This window comes from Armigeres subalbatus, chromosome 3, assembly GCF_024139115.2.
Source record: "Armigeres subalbatus isolate Guangzhou_Male chromosome 3, GZ_Asu_2, whole genome shotgun sequence".
Taxonomy (NCBI): Eukaryota; Metazoa; Arthropoda; class Insecta; order Diptera; family Culicidae; genus Armigeres; species Armigeres subalbatus.
Genome location: NC_085141.1, coordinates 357,069,583 through 357,088,992, shown reverse-complemented (window position 1 = coordinate 357,088,992; position 19,410 = coordinate 357,069,583). Strand labels below are relative to the sequence as shown.

Genomic DNA, 19,410 nt, shown 5'->3' with positions numbered 1-19,410 from the left:
TCCCCTCATTTCATTATGATAGGGTGAATATAGAGAATAACTGCACCCAAATTATAAATCATAATCGACTGAGCGTGGCGGAGCAAAATTATTCTTTGAACCACCTAATTATTAGTTTTGCTACTGCCGGTGCCGAGTGTTTACACTCGCTCCGCGATCCAGTTTTTAATCGTTTTATTCGCGCAAAAATAGCAGTTTATATTTCGGTTTTCGGTTTAAACAAGTGACTGATTTCAAAAAGTGATGTTTAAATTGCATTCCATCATCATTTCGGGCTGCTTATGTTTTGCGAAGAAGTGAGTAAAAAACTAGATTTTTTCAATGCCCTTTGAGAAGAAAATGAAGTGCAGTGATAAACCCACCAAATCGTGAACGGCTATTAAATTGGCACAGAGAAACTGCTGATTTATGAAATTATTCGAGTCGAAATACATAGGACTCTTTTGAGAAACATGTTTATTATCACAGGAAGTAAATTTAATATGATGTGAACAGGTAAGTAATTTGAATATTACACTTTTGTTCGATGCATTCGAATGTTGATGGGAGAAGAGTGCTGCGGGAGGTGTAGGGGTTGACCCGTGGAAGGTCCGGTGCCATATTAACTGCCATCATGGTAAACTTCCAACTAAATGTATCATTTTGTTATTCTTGATAAAGAGATTGGTGGTCATTTGACCCTCATTTCTGCTTCATACGTAGAAGCACAGATCAAATTTTGTTCCACTTTGCATTTTAACCTGCCTGCCTAGGAAAAAGCGCGCACTTGGTGAGTGGGAATTCTTACAAGGGAGAAGATTGTTCTTGATTTGTAACAAATTAATATGTTCAAATGCAAATTTCTAATGGCTCACTGTAGAATTATACAGCTTCTACATTTCTGAGCCTACCTAACAGATAACGGTGAGCTTGTGCTTTTTTGCTACTTGCTTTCCGCACGTTCACTGCCATGGTGGCTTTTGGATTACAAAAGCTCAATGCACAGTCGTGCCATCTTTGTTTTCATCGAGTAACCCAAAAGCTTCTACTTATCATGAATCATCATTTTATATGAAAGGGGTGTCGAATGAAATTTGAAATTCTGTTTGAAGATTGAGTTGAGATTGTTTATTATTTACTAAAGATTTGCGAATTTCAATTTTGAAGTTTGAAGAAGTCGAAGGATGACTCATAGCGTTAGACCAGTGTGTTTACATTTGTACAAGAATGTGAAATATTTGGATTTGCTCCCAAGTTGAATTTGTACATACTGCCGTGAATCGCATATTTGTCCCATATGAATAGGAAATCCATGCAAGATCTGACAGATATGCGATTCACGGCAATATAATAATATGTACAAAACTTGGAATAATATAACGGGGAAACACAATAACGGATGTTCTCATTCGTGCTATTTAAATTCGTCCGGTGATTTAAACACGGTGGTGAAGCACTGGCTAGAGTGCTGCACTGGGTCATTCACCAAGATTTGGGAGGAGGAAGTTTTGCCGCAGGAGTGGATGGAAGGTGTCGTGTGTCCCATCTACAAAAGGAGCGATAAGCTGGATTATAACAACTACCGCGCAATCACATTGCTGAACGACGCCTACAAGGTACTCTCCCAAATATTATGCCGTCGACTAGCACCAATTGCTAGTTTTATGGGCGAACGCTCTACCACGGACCAGGTGTTCGTTATTCGCCAAGTACTGCAGAAATGCCGCGAATACAACCTGCCCACACATCATCTATTCATCGACTTCAAAGCCGCATATGATTGCAATCGATCAGGACCAGCTATGGCAGCTAATGCACGAAAACGGATTTCCGGATAAACTGACACGGTTGATCAAAGCGACGATGGATCGGGTGATGTGGGTAGCTCGAGTTTCAGGGGCATTCTCGAGTCCCTTCGAAACCCGCAGAGGGCTACGGCAAGATGATGGTCTTTCGTGTCTGCTATTCAACATCGCTTTGGAATGGATAATACGAAGAGCAGGGATTAACGCGAGTGGTACAATTTTCAATAAGTCCGTCCAGCTGTTTGGCTTCGCCGACGACATAGATATTTTGGCACGTAACTTTGAGAAGATGGAGGAAGCCTACATCAGACTGAAGAGGGAAGCCAAGCGGGTCGGACTAGTCATCAACACGTAGAAGACGAAGTACATGATAGGTTCAAGAGAAGACAATGTGAGCCACCCACCGCGAATTTGCATCGGTGGTGACGAGGTTGTAGAAGAATTTGTGTACTTGGGCTCACTGGTGACTGCCGAAAATGATACCAGCAGAGAAATTCGGAGACGCATAGTGGCTGGAAATCGTACATACTTTGGACTCCGCAAGACACTCCGATCGAATAGAGTTCGCCGCCGTACCAAACTGACTATCTACAAAACGCTCATTAGACCGGTAGTCCTCTACGCTCAAGAGACCTGGACGATGCTCGTGGAGGACCAACGTGCACTTGGAGTTTTCGAAAGGAAAGTGCTGCGTACCATCTATGGTGGGGTGCAGATGGCGGACGGTACGTGCACAGCAAATAATTTTGAAAATTATACGATGTGTAAAATTGCAGTTCATCCCATCAAACGAATTAACATTTGATATTCAATTAAATTTGATTGCATTTTACAAGCAAGCACCGTTTAAATTTATTTCTGATTTAAAAGAATAGTGAGATCGATTGAATGTTACGTTTATTTGCATGCTCCAAATATGTGCATGAAAATACATTTAAAATCACAACATATTTTTATCTGTGTGGAGGAGGCGAATGAACCACGAGTTGCATCAGCTGTTGGGAGATTCATCCATCGTTCACACCGCTAAAATCGGACGACTGCGGTGGGCCGGGCACGTAGCCAGTATGTCGGACAGTAATCCGGTGAAAATGGTTCTCGACAACGATCCGACGGGCCAATCGGCCCGATATTGTGGTTCACGACAAAAAGATGAAGCGGATAACCCTCATTAACATTGCTATGCCGCTAGACGATAATGCCTTAACCACATTTTCCAACAAGATAACGAAATACCACGACTTGGTGGAGGAGTTGAAGCAGATGCGGCATCTGGGGGACGTGCGTAAAATTCCGGAAGTCATCTCAGCAACTGGAATCGTCCTAAAATCTCTTCTGAGATCCTTAGAAGAGCTGGAACTATCTCATATCCTCCATAGCATCCAAAAACACAGTGGTTTTTGGAACTTGCAGCATTGTAAGAAGGTTCCTGAACCACCACATTTAATACATCCTGTGTGGCAGTGAAATAGTGCTGGTATGAACTATGCAAGTACACTATGCAATTGCTTTTTACTTATCGCAGTAGGCCTTGCATGGACGTCAACTGAAAGCCACGCCAACAGCAATCGAAGCAATCGAGACAAGCCGTTGTCCAGTCATACGAAGTGAGTGATCAGAAGCAGGAGACTCCCGCTTGCCTATCACAATAATAAACTCCTCATTTGGCGATCCTGCCGGATTTTTTCGCATATTTAAAATTACTTTTTAAAGAATCTGCAAGCGGGAGTGTCCATGATTGAATCGTTTGGTTTTCATTGCTGATTGTCACGCGAGTGAAAGTGAAGTGATGGTGGAAAAAAAACAATGTTATTTGTGGTGCAGTGCAAATTATCACATAATTAAGGTGAAGTAAAACAAAAAAAAGCCTACAACTAATTAAGTTGTAAGCTCACCTTGCGCATCTAGTTATCCCATTTTATGTGGAACCCGAACTTAGGGGCCGGGGAAATGCGATTTGAAGGTAGCACTTCACCAATATGCGGGACCTTTGCTCATGGTATGCATGGCTTTCTAATACCAGCAAATCAATTAACTTTTGAATACGTTTCACTAAAATCTGTCCTATTATGCGTGATGTTGAAAATAAGCTTTGAGTTTGAATTTAAGGGTGAATTAAAAGTGTCTTTTCGAAGTGTATACCAATATTCTTACATAGCAATTCCAAAATTTTCATGAAAGGCTTCAATATTGCATGAAAACAATTTTATTCCAAAATTGTTTTTTTGCGTGAAAAAAGAGACGATGCGACACCCAAAAATGATATACAAAATATTTCACTAAAATCGTCACAATCTTTTGCACAAAGATTATTGTAAGATCTATTTTTTTTTTCGTTAGTTAATTTCCAAGCCTGATGTTAGTTACAAGAAAATATCTGTTTTCGTCTATTGAAAAAGCAATGAGAGGCATTCCACGGGGGCATGTCAGTCGATCCTGAGCGACCATTTCGAAAATATTTGAAACTCTGCACAGTTTTTCAATTTCATCTAAATCGTCATTTTTCGATATCAAATCTTCATATTGAGTCACGACTAACTTTTCAAAAGGGTGTATGTGAAAATGGTTCAAAAATATTTAAAAAGCTGCACAGCAAAAACGGAATGTTCGATTGTTATGATTTTTTCAGCAAAATTAGACAACCTAAATGGTGATTCTTAAGAAAATGTGCACAGAAAAAAAAATTTTTGCCTTTAAAAATATCATTTTGTCTAAACTCAAATATCTCAAAACCCTATCTTTTTTCGAACGTAATTTTTTAGGGAAAACGGTCCATTATATTAGCTATCTACCATAAAAATTTGGTGATGGTAAACTAATAAACAAAAAGTTATGACATTTCAAACATTTCACAATTTTCACATATAGTAAAAAAATTTTTTTCTGTATAAAGTTATTTCGAGAATTGCAGTTTGATGCAGATTTTATTGTTAAGGGACGTGATTTAAACAAGTTGTTTTCATGATATTTTGATTTAATTATTCATAGCATCTATAAGAAACTTAGACACGATCCAGTGTTGTGATCAAAAAGTATTGATAGTGTCATAATTTTCATTGCACGTGACTGGCGAAAAATTCTTTTAATAGTGTTGAAACCTGTTGATAATAACGTTGATAGAAACATATCAGAAATGTTATTTTTAAGACAAAAAGCTGCAAAATCAAAGATTTATATACACGTGTACGTCTATAGTTTACCTGCAAAAATATATCTCTTAGAGAATAGACTTTATGATCAGGAGGAAACGGGTATCTTCAACAACAACAAATGCATGATAGGTACATACCATGACAATGCTTACGAAAAAAGCAAAAAATTACTACTACTAAGGTTGTTAAAGATCTTATAGTAATTTTTTCTTCAGTCAACAAATGACACCAAACTAGTCAGTAAAAACTTAAAAGTGATTTTGTTTATTGAAATATTACGAACAACATGAGTAGCCGCTTTCTCAACTGTTGTAGGCCGTTTGATGGAAAAAGTGTTCAAAGAGTTACGAAATCTCTTGAAAGCTTTTCCATAGATAAACTGAAAGCGACTGGTTGTGCTCCAATGTCCACATTGAATACAAATTTACGCATTTGCACGTCCTGCCGTCTAAACGTTGACAAAGAGCAATCTGTATATCATCGGTTGAGCAGGGCGCAGGAAGTTCGAAAACGACAGCAACTGAGGAATTGCCAGATGTATCGACAACAACTGAGGAATTACCAGAAGTATTAAGTGCTGAGAGCCTTGCCACCGTACCATCAGCGAAATCTGTTTCAACAAATCAATCGGAAGATGAGTGTATCAAAAAGGTCAACATCGAACGCTTTAACGAGGGCATAGCTGGGATAAAAGTGACTCCGATTAAATGGAGTAAGATGGACTACGTTTATTACCCGGAGAAAATACCGTGAAATAAACGAAGCTGTACGAAGAAACCTCTTCAAATTAGGACCTGATGATGTGGAAAATACAGACTACGATGAGGTAATTATAAATATGAAGGAAAGGTTCTCGAATGCAGCCACGACAAGGAAAGAAAAAAATATTGATTTTGTCGATGCTGCCAAGTTCGTGAATCTATTCAGGATGCCATTGATGAGTTCAAAACCAATAGAAATACAGTAAAAGAGGCAAAACAATTGAAGAATAACTGTCTTTCAACCAAAATTACTAGGTCTAGTACTGCATTAACAGATGAGACAAAAGAAATAGTAGTTCAATATTTTGAAGATGATGAAGTAAGTCGAGCTATGCCTGGTCAAAAAGATTATGTATCAGTAAAAAGATGGAAAGCGTCAAAGCAATCCAAAAACGATTAATGATGACGACTTTGAAAGAAGCGTACACACGCTTCAAGGAAATTCACGATAATATTAAAATAGGTTTTTCCTCATTTGCAAGCCTTCGGCCAAGGCAATGTAACCTTCTTTCAAATTCAGGAACACATAATGTGTGTGTGCACAACCCATGAGAATATTAATCTTATTTTACATAGTTTGAAAAGAATCAATTTAACAAAGGATATTAAAATGTTAACTGGTAGTCTTTTGTGTGAAAATACAACATCAAATTGCTATCTACGATCTTGTTCGGATTGTCAGATTCTTCATCATCATTGGAAAATACTTTTATTCGCTGAGTTTGAAGAAAAATATATTGATCCAGTTATCATTTGAGCAATGGGTGACCACGGATAGGTGTGACATAGAAACTATTGTAAAACCTGTAGATGAGTTTGTGTCATATTTTTGCTTGAAATTAGAAAGTTTAATCCCTCACGATTTCATTAAAACATAACAATCCAGCTTTTTTAAAAATACGAAAAATACATTTACAAAATGGTGAATTTTTAGTCTTTTGTGATTTTTCTGAAAATTACAGCTTTGTATTGCAAGATGAAGTGCAGTCCCATCACTGGAACGTACAACAAGCTACAATTCATCCATTCGTTATTTATTTTAATGGAAGTACGCAAATTGAACACTTAAGTTTTATTATAATTTCCGAAGATTTAAGACACGATTCAGTATCCGTAAACTTGTTCATTGAAAAATGATTAACTTTTTACGCGTTGATAAGCATAAAGAAGTCAAAAGATATATTTCATGTCTGATGGAGCAGCGTCGCAGTACAAAAATCGTAAGAATTTTTCGAGCCTATGTCAATTTAAATCAATGTACGGAATTGATGCAGAATGGCATTTTTGCTACATCACATGGCAAAGGTCCTTGTGATGCTATTGGAGGAACAATAAAGCGCATGGCCACAAGAGCAAGTTTAGCCAAAGAACGTGAGCATCCAATTAAAACTGCAAAAAGAACTTTTTGATTGGGCAAATCGTAGAAAAGAAAAGATTTAACCAAATTATCATTTTGTTTTACTACTACTGAAGAGTACGAAATAAAGGCTTCAGAGCTCAGCGAGCAATTTAATAACGCGAAAACGATCCAAGGAACCCAAAAATTTCACTGTTTCATTCCATTGTCGGAAAATAAAATTAAAGCAAAACTATACTCAAACTGTGCTGATAATAATTCAAAAGTGTTCGATATTTTTAAAAATTTGAATAAAAATAAATAAAAAATAAGTATTAATAAACTGTTTTCATGATATCATAACCCATACCAAAATTCAAACCCAAAACTCTTAGAGTTTCTATAACAACATTGTGTAACTGCCACATTTAATTTAATACTTAGGATAATATTAATTCATTTTTATTTATTTATACATATAATATTTATACATATAATAATTATGTATATTATCGATGAATACATAAATATGGAATATCATACAAACAACTTGTTTAACTCACGCAAGGCCTTAACAATAAAATCAGCATCAAACTGCGATTCTTGAAAAAAAAAAATACACGGAATTTTTTTTTTGTTTACTATATGTGAAAATTGTGAAATGTTTGAAATGTCATAACTTTTTGTTTATTAGTTTACCATCACCAAATTTTTATGGTAGATAACTAATATAATGGACCGATTTCCTAAAAAATACGTTCGAAAAAAGATAGGGTTTTGAGATATTTGAGTTTTGTGACAAAATGATATTTTTTAAAGGCAAAAAATATTTTTTACTGTGCACATTTTCTTAAGAATCACCATTTAGTTGTCTAACTTTGCTGAAAAAATCATAACAATCGAACATTCCGTTTTTGCTGTGCAGCTTTTAAATATTTTTGAACCATTTTCACATACACCCTTTTGAAAAGTTAGTCGTGACTCAATATGAAGATTTGATATCGAAAAATGACGATTTAGATGAAATTAAAAAACTGTGCAAAGTTTCAACTCAATAGAAAATCATGAATCATTTCTTAAATCTTGATGCTGTTGCTTGGAATCGCTCAACATAGAAAATAGGATGGCGCATTGTTGAAAAAAACTCCTCGCCGAGTAGAAAAATGAACAAGAGCAAGAGGTTAGTTTGAGGAGCAGTAAGCATCAAAACTCACAACATTGTGCATCATTAAACCCGAGCTTGTGCATCGCAAAACAAGAGCAAGTCTATCTGTTCATCTTTTTCCTGTGGTATGTCAATCACTCACACTAACATTCAAAACAGCCTCCAAGAAGGCAGCATTTTGCTGATGATGATTTAATTTTACTCTAGCGAGTGTGAGTGTGAGTTTTGTCAAACCTGAGTAGACGCAGCTTTCTTTGTATTATCACTAATGAGAAAAAAAAAGAGTGAGAATTTTTCTTACTAATGGGTGGAAAGTGGAAAAGGAAAACTGTTTGCATTGATCAATGTTTTCAACTTTTATTTAAGTGCAATTTTATTAGTTCTTAGGGATTTTATTTTATTGGCCAGCGTCAATCAGTCAGTAATCGTTTAGTGTAGATTCAATCGAGCCTAAGGTGCTCAATGCGACTTAGTGTTGCTTAATTTTGTAATGAGCGCGAGTGGTGCTCAATTCGACTAAGTGTTGCTTAATTTTGTTATTAGCGCGAGTGGTGCTCGCAGAAGGTGCTCAGTGCGACTTAGTGTTGCTTAATTTTGTAATGAGCGCGGGTGGTGCTCAGTGCGACCAAGTGTTGCTTAATTTTGTAATTAGCGCGAGTGGTGCTCGCATAAGGTGCTCAATGCGACTTAGTGTTGCTCAATTTTGTAATGGACGCGAGTGGTGATCGCATAAGGTGCTCAATGCGACTTAGTGTTGCCTAATTTTGTAATGAGCGAGTGAATGGTGCTCACAGAAGGTGCTCAGTGCGACTTAGTGTTGCTTAATTTTGTAATGAGCGCGGGTGGTGCTCACATAAAGTGTTCAGCGTAATTCAGTGCCGTTTCAATGATCGTAAACTATATGTATTGAAATTGATAATAGGTGAATTAGTAAAGCATCTGTTTTGACTAAAATGGCAAACATGTGCGTTGATACTCTGTGAGATATGCCAAACTTCCGTAAACTCAATTCAACAGGTCAAATCTACGGTTGAATATTATGGATTTTATTCTCAATTCGGTAGTGAGGAGGCAATAATTCAGTTTTTAGTGGATCGTGTATATGTGTCGCTCGTTGATTCAGTTAAGAGAAGCGTGATCCCCTGTTAAGGAATGTGGTAACAATACGGTCAATAACTGGTTCCTTCAAAGGGAAAAAACATTAACCCCCAAAATAAAGTAACTAACACACCCCTAGATTATGAAAAGACAGAATCACCGTCGTCGACCAGAGGTCGCACAGACTGAACACTTAACATCTAGCATGAAACAACGGACAGGACATTTGCACAACACCCAGTGGAGCAGTGGAAAGCTTTTCACTTTACGAAAAGTTTTTTCCTTACCGGGCGGGAATCGAACCCACACTCCACAGCACATGCGTCTAAACGATTGACGTTCGCATGGCCACGAAACCCAAAACATAATTACAGTAACAATAATAATAATACCATCATGTGTCAAATTTGGTACAGAATATTCTGTCAGTTTCATACAAATGCACGTTCCAAACGAGCAGGAGACCTGTCAAACGTGAAACAAAGCAGTACTCTTCTGATTGGACTGTACCCTAGATATTACTCACAACCAGCGAAAAAAAAAAAACGGACACCTGAATTTTGAAGGAAGTGGCAGTGAAGAGATGAAAAAAAGAGGAATCGGGTAATCTGTCATGTGCAGGCCGAGCGTATAGAAGAAATAAATTGCAAGTCTTCGAATACAACCTTTACTCTGGGAAACTGGCTTACGAACACGTCGGACAGCAGGAGGAGAATGTTACATATCAACAATTGAAAAATAAAATCTCTAATTGTATATTCTCTAGATGCTTCAACGTAAAAATAAAATCTGCGCCAAACTGTTATACTACATTTCACATTCGCCACTGGTTTTTGTCTTGCCACTGGCGTTCGTGCCACAGTTCGTTCATCCGTTATTGCCTAAAAGACATCGGAAAATAATACGTGTTGAAATGTGCCCAAGCTACTAGATATTGTTGTCGAGTAGTAGTATTTTTCATAGACATAGTATAAAATGAGTGAAATATAGAATTACACCTTCTTATATTCACAAAAAAAACAAAAGAACCTGACAAGTGGGGGAATGTGTGAGAGTGAAATAGTGCTGGTATGAACTATGCAAATACAATATGCAATTGCTTTTAACTTATCGCAGTAGGCCTTGCATGGACGTCAACTGAAAGCCACGCCAACAGCAATCGAAGCAATCGAGACAAGCCGTTGTCCAGTCATACGAAGTGAGTGATCAGAAGCAGGAGACTTCCGCTTGCCTATCACAATAATAAACTCCGCACATCCGATGCAAACGCTTACTAATTGGATTTAACTCAACCGGCGAATGGGAACCACAGAGCCTAAACCCCTTTTGGCTTTGGTATTTAGATTGTCTGGGGTAGCCGAAAATTCTGAGCACGTTTGCTGAGAAAATACCAAATCTTTATTTAGATTTTTGAAAATGAATATTTTGCAGAGATTACCATGTTAGTTGGATATCATGTTAGTTAGATAGGTTTTGTCCTATACTATATGCCCAAATTAGTGTTGTTTTAGATGGTACATCAAACCAAATCGCCAATGCTTTCTTTTATGTTCTACACATGAACACAGACAAACCTTCATCCACAGTTACAATTATTTTCCGGTTTTTCATTTTTCTTTTTATTACACATTGTTTTCTTCTTGCTTCCTCTCTTGCTTCTGTCTCTGATGTTTTCACTAGTTTTGGAATTTTAGATCACTGCACAACAATTGCAATTTTTAGTTTCTTGTATTGGTTGGTTTGTTTGCCTTATTTTTTTCTTCTTTTATTCTACACCACATGAAACTTATAATCATCGGTAATGGTACGCGTGCATTCGCGTATGTATGATTGAGTGTGTATGGTGTGAGTGTGGGAGTGTTTGAGTTTGTATGCATGTGTATACAAAAGTTCACTGATAAAAATAGGTTTCTGTTCATCATAGGTCGCTTGCCCGATGGCCGAAGGGTTTTTTTTATCATATTAACTGTGTATAGTCAAACGTTTTACAAAAAATGATCCATTTTCACATTTATAATCCAGTGCTTCTTTCCCCATAATGGTCATAATGATTTCGTTTACTTTGATATTGTTTAACCTTTCGTCAAATTTTAATACGTGTGGGTTTTGTCTTAAGTGAGTGAGCTCACTTTGCGATTTCAAATCTCATCGGTTTATGTTTCGGAAAATAGAGAATGGCGCTTTTCGCATATTTTACAAACTGATAGCAGGTTACGTGAGAAACGAACATAAAAGAATGACGACAATTTAACGCAATTTTAACACTTTAGGGTCGAATGATTCGTTGAACGTAGTGTAAGAAGTGGGATTTCGTTTATTTATTTTTTGGCAAATAGAGTGATCTAAAAATTGTAAGTCTACAAAAGGTTAACGAATTTCTGATGTAGCTTTTTTTGCTTTTAAATTCCATTTAAAAGAGGATTTAGATTATCTAAACTTACATAACAACTAAACGTAATATTTTTCCTCCCTACTATGGCTCCCCAGTTTTGTATGACTTCTGCGTAAAACTCCTACACGTTTGTTTAGGTCGATTTTGATATTTGTTTAGTTTAACTTTCTAGCAGGATGTAGGATTCTGGTGCTTGAGTAGGCCGCTCAAGCATAGTTAGATTAGATGCATGGATTCGGTACTGGAACAGAACCTCACTTCTTTATGTGACGTGGAGATCTTTGCAAATGCGTTGAATTGGAGTACTAGCTGATTGAAGATTGAGGTTTAAATTTAAGTGATCATTCATAAATAAGGTGAGCATTCTGAATAATCCGCCCCCACACCCTTCAAGGTCCTACATGCAGAAAATGCATATACAAACACAAATCACAATGTCAGCGCAAAGTAGTTCCGGTGAAGGAGGTTCGATTGTTACCGCAGCTCAGTGCAAATCTTTTGGCCGTTAGCTAAATCAACAAAAAGGGGCACACAGTGATGGCAATATTTTCAAAAAGGGTGTTTTTTTTGGTAAAATTGCATGGCAAAACGGCCATCAATTCGCCATCATCATCATCATTCCTTTGGTTGATGAATAAACAGTAAAAAATACTCGCTTAACTTTTCAAAAGGACCTAACTATAATTTTTTCATGAATTAATTTGAATAGTGCAATCAACAGAACAACATGAAAGCTATTGATTGCAGTATTCAAATTAATTCATGAAAAAATGTTACTTAGGTCCTTTTGAAAAGTTAAGCGAGAATAGTGTTAGGTCTCCTGTCATTTGACCCGTTTCGTAGAATAGCTTATTGAAGGGAAAGTAGGCTTTGAAATTATTACAAAACAAATGGAAATCAAATCGCCACTCAGCAAATGCGGATTTCAGGTGCCATTTGTTCGCGTTTAAATTATTATTGTACCAATTGTAGCAGTGTTTAAATTACAAATCGCAGTGGATACGCAGTGGATAAATCAAAAGGATCGCTTCTTAAAGTGCGTATTCAACTATCTACCGTAGTGATCTAGTCGCACACTTAACCCGAATTCAGCGAAATACCAGGACCTGAATCTCGTGCCGACTCTAGAAGTGACTATGTTGATCCAATTGGTCCACGATCGTCCAATTGGACGATTCCGAACGCTGGAAAATGGCCATGAGAGAGGAATACGAAGCGCTGATCAACAATGAAGCATGAGCTCACGAAAGGTAGATCGGCCATCAGCTACAAATGGGTCCGCAAAGGCTAAGTTGCGTGGTGGCTTCAAAGGCTTCAGAGTTTATTTTGGCTAGGATTAAAAAAAAAAATCCATATGGTAGCTAAATAGCTTAAGGACATTCCTCACGGAATCCAAAACTAAATGCACTCGCGTTTCCAAGGGCACACTACTCAAAAAGGAAGCAACGCACAACTGTCATTTTTATTATTTCACGCAAGCTGCGACGCAGCAAAGCCGAAATAATAAAAATGACAGTTATTCGTTGCTTCCGTATTGAGTTGTGTGCCCTTGAAAACGCGAGTAGATTTTCATTTGGATTCCGTGAGGATTGTCCTTAAATTAGAAAATGTTTCCAAAAATATAGAGAAAAGTTGTCGAGAAGTATTGATAATGGTTTTGGAACGAGTTCATATTTCATATGATTTTAATGGAGAAATAATCCCGTAAAGCATTTGGAATGCTGCTAAGAAGTATTAAGATTGCTTCTGAATGCTTTCGTAACACATTATGAATCTTCCTCCACACCCACTTTCAATGCTTGTTTGGTGCAACCACGAAGAAAGTTGTTATTTGAATAACATTCGAAATCTTACGAAAATCAAATAAAAGTGCTTCGGAAAGGCATTTTCAAGCTTGTTCGCATATCGGTCCTACATACAATTGGAATTAGTTAGAAAACCATCGGGAAAGGCATTTACAACTATTCAGAATATCTCAAACAATTTCTAACATATTGCCTTAAAATAGTGAGAATTTTACAGTTCTTCATTGCTCTTATATTTATCCTATCAAAAAAGAGGAATCAAAAGTAGTTTGTTTTGTTTCTTATTCTTGTGAATTTTTCAACAGTGAGAAAACATGTTGGCAAAATGAACCGACATCAGTTCCTGTTTTTAAGTGAATTTGCTATAGCAAAATGGACCAGTTTCCCTACGTCTGCCCCTCCACAAGTATCAAGGGAATTCATTGCCCAAATAGTTAAGTGAGCCCTTTTAAACCAAAAATTATACTCAAATTCAACGCATCATATTTTTGTTCTCTCGAATAGATTCACAGCTCTGTGCACCGCCATGCAGACATGAAACCTGATCTAAAACCGCATTAGAACCTACCGATTTGATTGAGTTTAGAGCATAGAGCATTGCAAACCGTTTGCTACTGCGCCGCCTCCAGGGAGCATAGCATTTCTAATTGTAAATAATAATCACTAACTCACTAACCGACCAAGTCTATCTCTCAATTTTTACCCAAAAACGAAAGAAGAATTGATTCTGACTAATTGGAAAAGTGGTTTTCCCTTATTATTCTTCTCTTGGTTCCGCCATTTTTTTTATTTTCGCGCGGATTCTTTCGCTCGCTCTCTCTCTTTCTCTCGCTTTTTTTTATCCCTTTGCTAAAAATATACCCTAGACAGATTTGCTGACTTAAACTCGAAAAAACGTTAGATTTACATACACAGATAGGCGCGGCTAATATTTTTTTCTTCTTCTTCCTACCACTTTCCTCTTCCCCGCCCCCCCGACAACAGTCCAGGGTGGGGGTTCACAATCCTTGCTGGCTTTCGTTTCGTAATCCCAATATCCTTTTGCTTTGATTTTCTTCCCCACAATCCGTTCTTTTATTGTACATCAATCTTAGTGTAAAAAAAACACGCACGCTCCAACCGCACCCTGTCCCGTTCGCATCCTAATCGTCGCATTCGCGCTGTCTCGCTCGCGCACCATCTTTTGCCATGCCATCGCATTTCACATTTGGTGTACAGTTTAAGTTACCATTAATTATTATCGTTACTACATTTAATATGTATATAATTTCCAGTTTCTTGTGTTTTTTTTTCTTGATTTTTTCCAGGATTCAGTGTTGCTTTGCCAGCCCTAATTGCTCGATCGACTGATTCTCGCACTCGAAAAAAAAAACTCATCCATTCTCTGATAAATGGATCGATATCGTTCAATGGCCCATCTGGTTTTCGCGAAAATTGATTTATCATTACAATTACAATTAATTATATTTATATATACGAATTAAAGATTACGGGGGCTGGGGTGGGGGAACTTTTGTGTTGGATTTGATTCCATTGCAGGAAGGGGACGATTGGGGAATATCAACGAGGAACAACATGGAGATTTTTTACGATTAAGGGGGGCTGGGGACTGAGGAGGGAACGTGGGGTTTTGGTTTAAAATTACGCCTTTAATGCCACTTCTATAATAATGTACAACAACAGTAACTCTTCTTCTGGCGTTTTTCGGAGGTCATGTTCATTTCCCGGACGACGGTGGCGAACACTTCGTTCACGTTGATTCGGTCCTTGGCAGACGCTTCGATGAACGGGCAGTCCCACAGCTCGGCGAGGGCGCTTCCTGAAAATATAAATAAGGACGATGATTCAAAACGTGATTTATAGTATTTTAAAAAATTAGAAATATCATGTAAATCAGTACTAAAACCCAATTTTTATAAAAACTTGATTTCGCATTTTTTTTCAACGGCACATTTCTTTTCACTTGTTGGCGCGTGAATGCTATCTCGTGCCACTCGACTGAGCATATGGCAAAATGATTCCGGTCGATGAATTTCGTTTCGCGAAAATTGAAAGCAAACATTAAAACACCCACAACGGACGCAGGAGAAAAAAAGCATCTGCTGAATGTTCAAACCAAAAAATAAACAACATCGAATAAAATGAAGGTAGAACACCATTATTGACTCAAGGTCGTTTCGCCGAGTCCAAGCAACGCCACGCTACGTACAAAATAGACAAGAAACTCGTGCGCGGAGTTGTGATTTTTTGTTTGCATGGAACGGACAGAGTCAGAGATCTTTTTTGCACAACTCCCACGCCCCGGCCGGTTGCTGCATTATTCAGCAGACGCCGACCGACATCGCACCGCCGACTGGTAGACCGATTGGTATAGAAGTCTGACACAAACGAATTCCGTAGGAAGGAAGCAGATTGGTCTATATTTGGCACCGATCCAATAAGCGTTCGTTCCTCCACCACGCCGTCATCGGCTAAGTGGGAAAAGTGCAAGTTCTTGGACAAGTGGGTTGTGGCCGTGAAGTTTTCAGAAAATGGGGAAGATGGTACAGAATGAGTGAAAATATTTTAAATGCATAAATTTCAACTCAATGGTTTCTTGATTGACGAATATCTAATGGGATTCGGCGTTGCAGTCCAAATTGTTCATACAATAATGTTTAAACTACCCAACGTTTCGGCTGTACTTGGCAGCCTTTTTCTGGGGAAATTTGTTTTACTGTTCACGTTTTTTTTTGGAGCTTAGAACCATTGCGTCCATTTAGTAGAACTTTTGAACCCCTGATTTCTCCGGCATAATTGAGTTAAAAGAAACCCACTACCTCTCCAGGATTTGCAGTCCAAATATCTCCTGGTTGCATAAGGCCACTATTAAGAAATTTAGATCTACTCTTGTACAATGCATCTCAACTGCAAAGCAGATGTTCCATGTTACAGGAACGATAGATATCAGTTTGAATCTGGCCAATGTTTTTCAAATGATATCTGCTGTTAGGCCAGTTAGGTTATTAGGCCAGTAAAGGTGCAAAGAGCTCTCTTGCTGTTTGCTGAGCTCCAAGAGCTTTCCGGTTACTGAAATATTGGGAATTATAAATCTTTTTGATTGAGCACACTTTTCGGGAACCAACCAGTTGGTCATCAACCTTTCTGCTTCCCAGGATTTCAAATACATTTCTATGGTACAGTATGATATACCGCAGAAAGGTTTTGGGCCAATAAACTGTGTGCTTGAACTTCGTTTCGCAAGCTCGTCTGCCTTTGCATTACCTCCATGGCCACAGTGTCCTGGAACCGAGTACAGATTTACGGAGTTCTCTTGACACACCTTTCGCAATGAAAGCCGCTTGACTGTCTGTGAAAATACAAATTTTTCATATCTATATTTCCTCTCTAGACAGACATTCACCCTCATTCTTGTTTACGTTCGAAGCGGATACGTTAGAACGTATCACTAATTCGCATTCCCGTTTTCGTTCGAACCAATTCTCACCATTCGATGTTTTGTACATTACTCATTTTCGCTCGAATGCGTATTTTTGTATGTTTTCAACTCGTCACTCTGACCTTGCGAATTGACACGAAACGTTTCTAAGTTGGTAAAATCATTCAAAATATGCATTCCTGATGACGACATTTTCGACTTCTCAAGTTGTTGACTAAGTTGTCCCATTTTTATACCAAACATATTTTTTCACATGTCGTAAGACGAGTTGTACAATTCCTTGAAATTTCGTCCAATTCAGCACTCAAATGACTTGTCTTTACAGACACGTATCATGACCTCAGTAGTAAGGGCGACATTTGTTAAGGATACCATAGTTAAAAAAATAATCACTGCATTTATCCCAGTTATCATTCAATATTGGGAAAGTTAAATTGTAAAATTTCCTCCTTTAAAACAATTTATAACAGCAACCTGAAATATGATTATTATTAATTATTATGTAAGCATTCACAAAATCTGTAAAATATGATATCGGCCCCGTAGAGCTTCACGGTGACTGGGCCTTAATAAACGAATCAAATGAAAAAAAAAAGCTTCACATACACATAATTATGTCCGGGAATTGCTCTAGTAATTCCTGCAAGAATTCGTCCAGAAACAGCTTTGACAATTTCTTCCAAGAATCCTTTTGTAGTTTATCCAGATTTTTCTCTTGTAGATCTTCCAGGAATTCCTTAGGTGTCTTATGCAGCAAGATGCGCGGCTACAAAGCAAGACATTGCTGAAGGTGGCTGAGTTCGATTCTCGCTCCAGTCTAGGAAAATTTTGAGTTGAAAAATTTTCGTGACGTTCCAGGACATGAAAGCCTTATTATGGTAACTTAGCTCAGAAACCTCGCAGTTAATAACTGTGGAATTGTTTAATGAATACTAAGTTGCGGCAATGTCATTGTGATGGTTGTAATTCTTATAATACATAACAAGAAACAGTTACTCCAGAAATTCTTCCTTGAGTTCTTGCATAAATTTCTTTATAAGCTCATGTAAAAATCCCTTCTTGTGTTCCTCCAGAAGTTTTTCCTGGAGTGATGAATTCCTTCTTGTATTAAATCAGATGTTTCTCCGGGAATGCCTATGGAAACTGCTCCAAGAGTTACTCTAGAGATTCCTTCAGAGATTTTGCAAAAGTTTATCCTGAAGTATCTCCGGGAATGGAACTGCTCTACAAATTCCCCAGGAATTCTTCTAAGAATTCCTTCAGGAACGCCTTTGAAAATATCTCCCGAGTTCCTCCAGGAATTTGACAATTTCTTCATAACTCTTTGAGTTGCTCCATAAAATTGTTGAAGTGTTTTTCTAGAAATTACTCCAGGAAATCTTCTTTCATTCCCTCTTTGAGATCTTCCAGAAATTCCTTCATGAGTTCTTCCATAAATTTCTCCAAGAGCTCCTCCCGGAATTCCTTTTTGTGTTCGTACAGGAATTCAACGAGTAATTGGTCCAAGAAATCCTTCAGGATTTTGTCCTAGAGATCCTTCAGAAAATGCTATGAAAAAGTATCCCGAAATCCTTGAGTTCATCCAGGAAATCCCCAGATAATTCCTCCAGGAATCCACCAAGGAATTCCTCAGGGAATTCCTCCAGGAAATCCTCCATGAATCCCTCAAGGAATTCATTAAAGGATTGCCTCCAGAAATTCTTCCGAGAATCCCTCCTGGAAGTCCTGAAATATCTCTAGGACCTCATCCGGGAAGTCCTAAGTGAATCATTCCAGTAATTCCTCCAGTAATTCTATCGGGAATTCTTCCATGAATTTCACCAGCAACTTCATCTGGGAATTCCTCCAGGCTTTCATCCAGGAATTCCTCTTGCAATTATTCTGGGAATTCCTCCAAGATTTCCTTAATGAACTCCTCCAGGAATTCATCCAAGAATCCCTCCAAGAATTTCTTCAGCACTTAATCTGGGAACTACTTCAGGACCTTATCTGGAAATTCCTCTAGGACCTCCTTCAGGACTTCATCCAGGAATTGCTCATGGAATTCTTTAACGAGTTCCTTCTCAAATTCCTCCAGGACTTCTTACGGAAATTCCTTCAGGAATTCATCCGGGAATCCCTCCAGGACTATATATGTGAACCCTTCCAGGAATTCCTCCAGCAATTTTCTCGGGAATCGCCATGGAAACTCCTTCAGGACTTTATCTGGGAATTTCTCCGGGAATCCTTCAAAGAATTCCTCCAGCTTTTGCTCTTGGACAATTCTTCCGGGAATTCTTTCATAAATTTTTACAGAAATTCCTCTGGGACTTCCTCCAATAATTTCTCCGGGAATTTCTCCATGAATTAGTATATTAATTTCACCAGGAACTCCTCCGGGAATCCCTCCAGGAAATCCTCAGAAAATTCCTCCAGAAATTTCTTCGAGAATTTCTCCAGAACCCAGGAATTCCTCCGATAATCCTTCATGGATTTCCT

At 37.9% G+C, this 19,410-nt stretch overlaps 1 protein-coding gene across 5 annotated transcripts in view; it reads right to left on the bottom strand.

Annotated features, from left to right (window-relative positions):
• Positions 1–10,871: 10,871 nt before the first annotated feature.
• Positions 10,872–19,410, bottom strand: part of LOC134226160 (ras-related protein Rap-2a) — a 486,525-nt gene continuing 477,986 nt past the window's right edge. For all 5 annotated transcript variants that reach the window (XM_062706753.1, XM_062706750.1, XM_062706751.1 and 2 more), the window contains one exon: positions 10,872–15,312. In XM_062706753.1, coding sequence (XP_062562737.1) covers positions 15,155–15,312 — 158 coding nt within the window. In that variant the 3' untranslated portion in view covers positions 10,872–15,154. The remainder of the gene's footprint in view (positions 15,313–19,410) is intronic.